The sequence below is a fragment of the Pistacia vera genome, unplaced genomic scaffold (genome assembly GCF_008641045.1).
Source record: "Pistacia vera cultivar Batoury unplaced genomic scaffold, PisVer_v2 Contig661, whole genome shotgun sequence".
Lineage (NCBI taxonomy): Eukaryota > Viridiplantae > Streptophyta > Magnoliopsida > Sapindales > Anacardiaceae > Pistacia > Pistacia vera.
In genome coordinates, this window is record NW_022196514.1 from 406,541 (window position 1) to 418,278 (window position 11,738).

The following is an 11,738-nucleotide window of genomic DNA, read 5'->3' on the forward strand; positions in this document are numbered from 1 at the left end:
TGTCCAAATGCCAAAAAAAGATAAGAAGAAGCTGAACTTTTATCTGGTATTACCCCTTGCCTGCTTCACATTAATGTATAAAAAATTAGCTTCTCATATTATAATAAAACAGCTGTATTTCTTTTACTAAACAATGATGTTAGAAACCGAATTATTTATTATGCCCTAATGTGAGCTGACTATGGAGAAACACAATATATGTGAACATGTCTGCAAAGACACCGAAACCTGTACAGAGCCACATCATGATACGTTCTGGGAAAATATCAAAAACAGGAGACCCGATCGAGACGATGAGACCCCATCTTTTGTCTCAATTAAGTCTTAACCATCTGCATTAAGTAATTTTGAGACAGAAGGTTATCTTCATATATTTATGTGATATTTGTAATAGAAATAAGCGTCGAATTTATTAGAAATTCAACAAAATCTTTTATAATTGATTAAAAATGATTTTTTTCAAGATTTTGTAACAATTATGTTAGGGTTTTGGATGTTTTTAAAAAGTTTAGATGCACTTTAAATTAATCATTTTACAAGAGATATATATATGAAATACACCATAGAGAAACCAATGCTTAAATAAATGAGGTCATAATCGAGGGCTTTTAATGATAAAATGAAATGCAATAGGAGATAGCTTATAAACTCTAACTCTACAAAGGGTGGTATGAAATGACTTGAGTTGGCTCCCACACGAAGCATCCAAAACCAAATAGAAATGGATTAGGAATATATTACGTTCTTCAGTTGGCGTCAAGATTTTATTTGTTTTTGTTGTTATTATTATTATGTGATTATTTGGACCCAGGTGTTCTGGGCCAATTTAAGTACATCAATTAATCATTTGAGACCTTGAAACTACCAGTTGGATAAGAACTCTAGTGGGTTTTTCCAATATTTAAAACGAAAAGAGACTTGAACTTAAGACATTTTGAGTAATCACACCCAAAAATCTTATCGAACCACTCAAGCCACCCAAGGTAGTTTTCAGTAGTTTTAGCTACTTTTGACCTTTTTTTTTTGTTGTTTTTATTATTTAGGGGATGTTTTCTGAGTTATGAAAATTAGCTATAAGCAACAATTGCTATAAGCTAAAAATTAGCTTATAAGCAAGTTTGGCTTTATAAAATTTGATTAATTTTAAGCAATTACGTGTTGGTTAAAGTACTTATAAGTGACTGATAAGTAGTGTGACGTGTTTGGTAAATAATGGCTATAAGTAACATTTATTATAAAATGACTAAAAGTGTACTACATTAAACAAGGGTATACTATGAAATTTTAAATTAAACAAGGATAATGTGGTAGTATATTTGGGCAAACTAGCTTATAAAGTAGAGTGCTTTTAAGCAAAAAAAAAGTACCTCTCCCCCAACTTTTTTTTTTTTTTTTTTGTTTGGCTTATAAGCTTAACTTATAAGGCTCAAAAAAATTATAAACAAACAATCACTTAATTTTAGAGATTATACGCTAGTTTTAACCAACTTATAAGCTTTAGCACAACACCCCCTTAATGTTGTTTTAATTTTGTGTTTAGGTGCCGTACCTGTCTATTTATTTTTGTCATTTGCTTTATTTTGTAATAATTTTTTTCCGATCCGTTTCTTTTACTTGCTTTGTATTTCCTCCCTTTAAAAGGAAAGAAATAGTTTTTTGAAAGTTCTTTTTTTATTCCAACATAAACTACAATAATACTTTCACCTTTATTTTGATCTACTAAAATTTTAATAAGTTTTCTCACTTTGACCTCACCAACACCAATGATTTAGTAAGTGATAATAAAATTGTATTATTTTATTTCATAATTATATCTTCTTCTTTTTTCCTTCTTTTATAGATTGGCTATATATTTGTAATTAATTAAATATGTGTCAAGCTATTGTAACAATTTTAACACAAATCCTTAAAAATAAACCAATGGTTTAAAAATTAGTGACTTATAACAACCTCTAACTTCTCCATTTCAACCAACAGATCATCTTGACTAATAGATAAAAATTTGTGTTGACAAAATTTATGTTAAAATAACCTAACCATTAAATATAATACATCATAATTTTATTAGATTCATGTAGGTTTCATAATAATAAAAAAAAATAAAAATCTCTCTCTCTCTCTCTCTCTCTCTCTCTCTCTCTCTCTCTCACACACACACACACACACACACACACACACACACACACACACACACACACACACACACACACAAACCTTAAGCTATATTAACACATCCATAACATGTATAAATATTATTTTATTATCTTCTTCATATGCAAAATAAATAATAAAAATTGACTTAATATGGTCTCATTCATATATAGATCCTAGTAACAATATATAATTGTAGATCCAGCACAACTGGATTTGATTGAGAATAATAGCATTACAGCATCGATATAAATGGAAATAATAATAATAATAATGATCTTCTGAAAGATGATATATTTCACTATTAACTAAGAATATCAAATAAACAATATAAATAAATATAAAATAACACAAGGCCCTTTTTTCTTGGAACCTTCTTCCGATTAAGAAAAGAAAAAATGATTTGAAGTAAAGGAAAGAGGAAAGAACAGAAAAAAAAAAATTAAAATTTATTAATGTAGCATTTAAGAGTTGGGTTATTTGTTCTATGTTAATGAATCATCAGAAAAATGGACTTGTATTTCTTCTAATTAACCAGGGTAAATCCAGATTTAATGAGTCCCTCTTCTACACACACTCGCAGAAGTTATAGATCAAGTGACAGATAGATGCTATAAGCTTCTGCATGCATATATATATATAACATGATGACAATGTTCAACCACTAAAAGAGAACTAATAGGGATAATAATAATAATTATTATATGAGCTAGAACACCAAACTAACCTCGTAAAAAAATTAGCAAGAGCACTGAGAGATTTCGGTTACTTGATAAAAGGTTGAGAAAGAACTCGATGGCTGATCCAATACTTGACATTGGCTTTGCCACAGATTGCAGAAACTTCAGTACAAGGATTGAGACAAATATGATCAACCTCCGACCAAAACCTTCCTCTACTTTTTCAGAGCATTCCACAAACTTCCTCTTCTCTAGTTCACCGGAAAATAAGATATGAAAGAGATCAAAGAAGTCCAGTTCTTCAGGTTTCGACACCATGTAATTGGCGCAGAAACTCAAATCACTAGCCATAACGAAAGAACTAAGGAAATAAACTGGGAAAGACTTTGTTTTTGTTGCGACTGAACCCAAAAGCTACCTACCTTTATATAATCAGCCCCAGTGGCTTGATTAATTTATTAACTTGTGTTACACATTTAAATTTTATGTTGAATATTTTATTTGAAGTCATGCATCAATGTTTGCGCTGTATTATAAAATTCTTTAAATTTTTTAGTCACGAGATAAAATTTGAAATTAAAAACAAAAATTAAGATACATCATAACATTATTAATTTATTGTGTAAAAATTAAGTTTACGCATGTGCCTAGATGACAAACCATGACAGCCACCAATTGGAACTTAAGTTTTTGACTTTTGTTCAGGTATTAGGTAGCGGATTTGATTTATATGTAAGGGTTGGACAAAATCCAATTAATATAGAGAAAAATGTTTTAGGAGATGGTGTTGGGTACGGTTAAAAGATAACTTAATTTTGAGTGGCACTGAATATATTATATGTTTTTACAAGTTTTTCATTAAAAAATAGAACACCTCTCTCTCTCTCTCTCTCTCTCTCTCTCTCTCTTTTCACAATATAGAAAATGTTATTCTGAATTTAAATAATTAATTTTAGGTGAAAATAGTCTATATTATTATTTCTGAAATAGTATACATATATACTGTTAAATAGGAATGTTGATCTAAAAAAGCCCTAAATTATATAGTAGATTTAAGCCTAAATATAATGATACAATTGAAATGAAAAAAAGGTCATTAAATTTTGTTTAATTTGATACTACTGTTTTCACGTGAGTATTTTCACACCCTCGAGGTTGGGTAGAGGCAGAAGCTCATCCGAGAAAAAACAAAATCCATTGGGAATATCATAAAGCTACACCGTATATATAGGTTGTACTATAAACTCCATTTATTTTGATGTGGGATTAGGGCTGCTTAACGAACCGAGCCGTTCATCCATTGGGAATATCATAAAGCTACACCATATATATAGGTTGTACTATAAACTCCATTTATTTTGATGTGGGATTAGGGCTGCTTAACGAACCNATAATTATAAATTTATCTAGATCTTGGACTCCACTAACCAGAAATCCTGACTACGCCCTGCTTAAGCTCCATCTTTTCTAGGCCATGACCCTAAAGCTTTCTAAAACACTATGTTAACGCTTAAGCTATAGGCCTATAGCTTTAGAAAAGAGAATGAACCACTCTGATCCCATCAAGAAACATGACCTGCTTTCAATAATTTCATCTTATTTATCAACTTCCTATTTACAAATTACAAAAGCGACTAAGGCAATTAGCTAGACAAAAACATACTACTAATTTATCACCATAAACAATTATATTGGATATCATGCACCAAGAAATTCATCATTTCCTTTATTTGTGAGAAGATTATCATATTAATTCAAGAATAATATATTTTTTTGCGCAAAATCGTTTCACAGAGTAAGCATGCATTTCCCCAGAAAGAGCCAGCAATATGTAAGAACTAAGAATCATNCTCTCTCTCTCTCTTTTCACAATATAGAAAATGTTATTCTGAATTTAAATAATTAATTTTAGGTGAAAATAGTCTATATTATTATTTCTGAAATAGTATACATATATACTGTTACATAGAAATGATGATCTAAAAAAGCCCTAAATTATATAGTAGGTTTAAGCCTAAATATAATGATACAATTGACATGAAAAAAAGGTCATTAATTTTTGTTTAATTTGATACTACTGTTTTCACGTGAGTATTTTCACACCCTCGAGGTTGGGTAGAGGCAGAAGCTCATCCGAGAAAAAACAAAATCCATTGGGAATATCAGAAAGCTACACCGTATATATAGGTTGTACTATAAACTCCATTTATTTTGATGTGGGATGATATTAAATATATTTACGTGACATTTGGATTATATAATTTTTTTTATCTTAGTAATAAGATTATCAGAAATATAGATTATTTTACAGATTATTGAGTTTAAATTATTATTATACTTGATCTAATTGAGATGTATTAATAATTAATGTGTTTGGTTAACAATAATAATAGATATCTTGAAATGACCTGTTATTATAATGCCCTTTGAAAGATTATTTGTATTACTAATTAATCTATTTGGTTAGCTATAAGAGCAGATATATTGATTACATTTTACTAAAATGCCCTTTAGATGATTGTCGGGTTTAAATAATTAATGTGTTTAGTTAATAAAACGAATAATCAATTAACAAAATTATTTTTCTTATATTTTAGCCAAGTATTTTATTGTTAAGTCATTTATTGAGAAATTTACGTAGACTATTGAAACTTTAAAAAAAAACTATTGTATTTTCTGTTGGGTATACATTCAACACCTCAACCTATTATTGCAACTATTTAGTTCCCATCTCCCAATTTAGAACTTTGATTTGTGTACTGCCCAAATTATAGCTCCATTTCTACTTTAGTCTAATTGAAGCCTTTTTTTTTCAAGGCAAAAGAAAAATTATATTTTTTTTGTTTACACCATGGCTGGAATTTAGATGCAAGTTTCCAAATTTGAGAAATTTTGTTAACTTTTTCCATGTATCCTAGACCGAAATTATATGTGAAAAGTGTGAGAATTATTGGTACATTTGTAGTACTGTTCGGAAATGGCAATTGGAGTGCTATCCGGATCAAACAGGTGGAGACGAAGACTCGAGGTGCTGCGGTGAAGATGGTCAACCAATGGTAGAGGTAAGAGCGAGATCTTAGACTAACGAACGCAAAACAAACCTAAAATGAAAAATACAATCGAAAGAGTGTATTTGACTTACCAGAAAATGGCGATCAGAGTGATGAGTCGCGAATGAGATCGAGAAGAAGAAGACCAACGGCGACGATGGAGGTTTAGGGCAGAGTCTCGATCAAAATGTATATTAAGGCTGAGGATTTTTTTTCTTTTTATATTGTAGTTTTAGTGATATAAAAGGACATATTGGTCATAATATGCAAATATGTGAGGATAATATGGGCACACTAATATTTCATGGCATTTTTGAAAATATTGATAATAAGCAAGGTAATTTTGTCTGAAAAATTAAGAAACTGAGGACAAATCCGTCTTCTTATGCAAATTGAGTGTTTTGTAATTATTAACAAAGTCAAAGATATTTACGTCTACATTGTCCACTGTTTTTAGGGCAAAATTGGACAAAAATTTAGATTACAGAAGTAATATTTTAATAATACCCTCCCCCAGGTAATATTATTCCCCGCGATTTACCCCCAATTTAGCACTTTTTGACATTTTTTTTTTTTCTAGGAATAGTTTTTTACAAAACAACCAAACATAGTTATCTACCCAATTTAAAATATATTACCTTCGTTATATAATATTAACCCGATCCAAACTGCCCTTACATGTTAAATGTATATATTTTCCACTATTTTTCTATGAAATGTATAGTTTTTATTTCATAATACAGTATACAGAGTATGTATATTTGTCAACGGCGGTAAATATTTACATGGGCTGATAGGCAAATATGTTTAACAAAGACTAGCTATAGTATTAGTAGCTGAGTAGTGGCGGCAACTGGTACCCGGTAAAGGCAGTAGCTAGGAAATTGGATTAGAACGTGACAAACTAGATAAACAAAGTCATCAAATTTTATTTTTTTCATCTCACCACCCAAGGCAACAGTTTTTGAAGATAATAACCAATTAATGAAAGAAAGGAAACTAGATTTAATATTATTATGACTNCATTCAGTTCTGGTGGCTTGTTTAATTTAACACGAGGGATTTTATATTCTAAGTTGTATACTAATTTTTTTTATTCAAGTAATTTGTCTTTGTTTGTGTTATAAATTATAATAATGCTATTTCATTTAGAAAAGGATATAAATTGTGAAAAGATATATCACTTTAAAACATGTATAATAATATTATTGATTTTTTTATGTAAAGAAAAACTTAAGTCATCATGTTTAGAGGCCTTTTGAATATTGAAAACGCAAATTTCGTCAAATGTTTAGCGATCGACTTTGTTAATTATTTCGACATACCAATTATCAATGTCCCTATTTAACAGTAGTGGGTTAAGTATTCCTCCACTTGACTTTGGTCAAAATGAGCATCCTCTCACCTAAAAAGGAAGCTGAATTATTTTGATTTTCGATGAAACTTTACACTGAAATATCACATTCCAGCTAACCAAAGAATTACCTTTTTGAAATTCCAGCACTGAGCGTTTCTATGGTCCTAATTAATCACCGTTCTAAATGCTGAATGTCTATGCAGTTGATTCATAATTCGGGAATACTTATTTATGAATCAGTGATAGAAAATTCATTATATTATTGAAATGAATAATATACTCATATAAACTAGTGTGGCCTAATGGTTCGATGAGGACTCTTGAGTGTATTATTTAAGAGGTTTTAAGTTCAAATATCTCTTCGGTTGTTAATAGGGGTAGTCACTAGAACTCTTACTTGGCTGGTAATTCTAGAGTCCCATAGGATTAATTGAGATGTGTGTAAACTAGCTCGGACATTGCGATCATAAAATAAAAAAAAACTCATATAAAATAGAGATCCCAAATTTGTGTTTCAACCATTTCCACATCTCAAATTACATTTTCTCTAAGTTACATATCTTCTTGGAAATGGATATATCATAACTTTTTAGCAGAGACCTCACTTATTCTGTTATTCATTCTATTTTTAGTAACCATTATCGGAATTACATGACCATTTAACGTTAACAAACAGCACAAATTTACGAAGACCATCAAGGAATTTCACCTAATTGAGATGGTAGAAATCCGTCGGAGGATCCCAAACGAGTAGCATTTACATAATCTTGGGTAGAATGCGCTGATATGCCTGGCATAACCAAACCGATTACTCTAAACACCTTGAGGAACCACCCTTCTTTATAGTCTGGTCCCATTTTGTAAACTATGGTGAAACTTCTTATCAGCTCCAAAAATGCATTTATCATCATTGGAATTGCATTCAGCGGTGAGAAGTAATTCTTATTTGGTTGCTCCGGAACAACCTGCATTTCAATAAATCAAAATAAATTTGCATAATCAGTTGTAAGCTGCATCTTCTCAATCACCAAGTCATACGAATTATAAACCATGCAAAATGCAACTAAAACATTGGTTCATTAGTAGAAGGAGAGTGATGCTCACCTTGGCTTCATAGTGGCGATTATAGTAAATGCAGGTCCCAAAGTGCTTGAACATAAGATCTGAGTCATCGTAAGGTAACCTTGGCACCATGTCATTACTGTAAACAAGTCTAAAATATCGAACACTATGCTCTTTCAACTTCATTTCCATGAACTTACCAAACTGTTCATCTCCTACCCTTGGTTGCCCATATGTATAGATCCCTTCCAATCTCTCCAACAACAGTTTCTCCTCATGCAGTATTAAAATTGTGGGAAAGAGAATAGCCAGTGCCCCACCTAAACTGTGACCTGTCAATATATATTTTGCTCGATCATTTTTGCTCAATTGGTCTTTTAACATCTCCCTGATTGCATAGTAAGCCAGGGGCTCTGGGCGCATATCTTCTAGTTTATTCATTTCTTTTGGCCAACCTCTTTGTTTTTGCAAGCCTAGAGCCTTCATAAAACCACCATGAATATTTCCCACACCATTGATCTCATACCAAGAGAGATCAAAGTCTGAGCACCATGCATCTGCATCGAAGGGCTCTGTTCCCCTAAAAGACACAATTATCGTGTCATGGTCAATACCTTTATCATGGAGCATGAAGGCTTGTGTTGTGGCCTTATCTTGATAATCTGCCATATATGCATTGACTTAATTATGATACTTATCTAATAAACAAGCAGTTTGAATTTAGAAAAAGAAGATCATAGTTTCTTACCATTCCAATAGTCATAAAATCCCAAGTAATCCATCTGCAGAACGAAATAATTAAGCTGGATATATATATAGTATAAATAAATATTTTGGAAGAAATTATAACAATATTGTTATACCTTCCAGTGATCTTTAACTGTAGTTTCAATGTAAGCTCTGTTCTCATATGCTGCTTTAGATGCCATCATGCATAAAGTGGCAAAATATCTGGCATCTCCATGTTTGATGCTACTGTCCAGCTTCACTCGCTTATCTAAATTTCCAATAAACGAAATGAAAGTTGCTGATTGTCTGTCAGGTTTTACCAACTTCCCTGAAATGCATTGACCCATCTCTTTTAATTTTGTTAATTAAGCAGGAAAACCAAATTAAAATTCAGTGAAAAAAAAAAAAAATTATTCATCTAATTTAGTCCATCGTAGATCTTGAGCCGATGCGTGATCAACTCCGATGTTAACATTGCATTTATCAGCGATGAATTTACAAATGTCTTCTTATAGGCAAATACAGATAATATTTTCTTGAAGTATTTACGCATATGGCTGATCACAAGAGTAACTACTGTATTTTAAAAGTTTATGAATTATTTTAGGGATTAAAATAAGCGGGTTGTCAATCTGCATGTGCTTTTCGAGCACATAAATAAGAAAAAAAAAAAAAAATTTCATAAGATCATAAATAACTTTTGTGCACTAAAGAAGAAAAAAAAATCTTATAATAAATTAAAATTTAGCAAAGTGTTTACTTTATGCATAAATTTCCTAAGATTGTAACGGTTCAAGCAACTAGTTTAAAAATCCATCTAATCACTTAATTTATTTTTCCTTACAGCCACAGGGGAACCACGAGGTCCACAACACAATGGTTGCTTTAGAGCAATGGCTTTTGAGCTGTAAGGTAATCCCTGACATTGCTTTAAGCAAATATTACAATGTCGACTTTTAGAGGGATCTTGGTGCTTGCCACGCAACTTAAGCTCACGCACGGGTGTTTCAAAGTACTAGGTGATGGTCACTTGATCCTGTTAATTATAAAATTATTAAAAGTAGGTATATGTTTTATAGTATTAATAATTTTGATCTCAATAAAATTTATATTGATCTCGTTAAATTACTTATATTTTATGACTATATTAAGATATATCTATATTTTATTGATTTCAAGATTTAAAAATACCTATTTTTTTTTTCATAATTTATCTCTTCTTTAGTTTCTCACCCTTCCTTTATTGGATTAATAAAAAGACTATTCATTTGGAAGTCACAAGTAAGATGGTACTCATTTTTTGTTATTTGCTTAAAAATCTTTTCTTCTATCTTTTTTAATTGATGAAGATCATAAATTATGTTATCCTACGTGGTTTTTATCATTTTGTATTATTTTTTTTATGTTTATTTATTAGTATATATATATTATAAATTTATTACCTCAGATATTTGACTCCACTAATCAGAAATCTTGACTACGCCCTGCTTCAGCTCGATCTTTTCTGCATGACCCTAAAGCTTTCTAAAACACTATGTTAACGCTTAAGCTATAGGCCTATAGCTTTAGAAAAGAGATGAACCACTCTGATCCCATCAAGAAACATGACCTGTTTTCAATAATTTCATCTTATTTATCAACTTCCTATTTACAAATTACAAACGCGACTAAGCAATTACTAGACAAAACATACTACTAATTTATCACCATAACATTATATTGGATATCATGCACCAAGAAATTCATCATTTCCTTTATTTGTGAGAAGATTATCATATTAATTCAAGAATAATATATTTTTTGCGCAAAATCGTTTCACAGAGTAAGCATGCATTTCCCAGAAAGAGCTAGCAATATTTAAGACTAAGATCATTTATACGAGTAATTTATGCATATTATAATAGTAGAGCCAAATATAACAAACCTTTTATCATATTAAGAAAGAGAACGCCCAGATTTCGGTTACTAGACACAAGATTGACCAAGAACTCGATCCCCGACCCAGTGCATGCCAATGGTTTCGCAAAGAATAGCAGAAACTTCTGTACGACGATGGAGATAAACATGAGCCATCTGCGGCGGAAAGTCTCTTCCCTTGCCTTGCTGCTATCGACGAAGTCTCTCTTAGCAATGTCACTGTATATTAAGATACGAATCAGATCAAAAAATTTCACTTCTTCTGGTTTCAAGAGCATGTAATTACAGGTGAAACCTTTTTCACACTCCCCCATGACTTGGCTTGCTTGTATGCAAAGAATGGAAGCTTATGATCTATTTCTCTCTTGATGTTTTATTCTATTCAAACTTCAATTAACTCTCTCATCTCATCTCTGATATATACTTGAAAAGCAAAGGTAATGCCGCACAAAAGAAACATAAATTGCAAGGGAATGAGAATAATCAAAGTGGGGTATAACCCAGGCTACACAACTTTATTAAATTATCAATGCTCACATGCACATTATTAATTGTACTAAATAATTAATGGCAAATAAAGTTCAAACAAAGTGGATTATTGGATGGAAGAAAAAATATTATCATTATATTTCTTGATCGATTATCCTAGCTATATAAGTAATTTCTCTATGTAAATACTTAAATTTTATCCTTGTAAATAATATTTAACATAGTTTTTTAGGGATATTGTACATTTTAAGTAATTTCTAATTTTATCCTCTGAAATTATATGTCCACTTAGTCTGGTCATAT

At 30.9% G+C, this 11,738-nt stretch overlaps 1 protein-coding gene across 1 annotated transcript; it reads right to left on the reverse strand.

Annotated features, from left to right (window-relative positions):
• Positions 1–7,705: 7,705 nt before the first annotated feature.
• LOC116112428 lies at positions 7,706–11,446 on the reverse strand. The gene is made up of 5 exons (XM_031398570.1): positions 10,954–11,446; positions 9,164–9,357; positions 9,049–9,082; positions 8,343–8,962; positions 7,706–8,203 (listed from the first exon to the last, which is right to left on the reverse strand). The coding sequence occupies exons 1-5, from the start codon at positions 11,258–11,260 to the stop codon at positions 7,934–7,936; spliced, it is 1,425 nt and encodes a 474-aa protein (XP_031254430.1). The 5' UTR covers positions 11,261–11,446; the 3' UTR covers positions 7,706–7,933.
• Positions 11,447–11,738: the final 292 nt, after the last annotated feature.

What these genes read in the sequence shown, in the direction of transcription:
- LOC116112428 (XM_031398570.1), bottom strand. Translation starts at nt 11,260, where the DNA reads ATGGGGGAGTGTGAAAAAGGTTTCACCTGTAATTACATGCTCTTGAAA. An exon ending in CTTTCTTAATATGATAAAAG is followed by an intron (nt 9,358 to 10,953) that starts GTTTGTTATATT and finishes AATGCATTTCAG; the next exon opens with GGAAGTTGGTAAAACCTGAC. An exon ending in ATCGCCACTATGAAGCCAAG is followed by an intron (nt 8,204 to 8,342) that starts GTGAGCATCACT and finishes ATTGAAATGCAG; the next exon opens with GTTGTTCCGGAGCAACCAAA.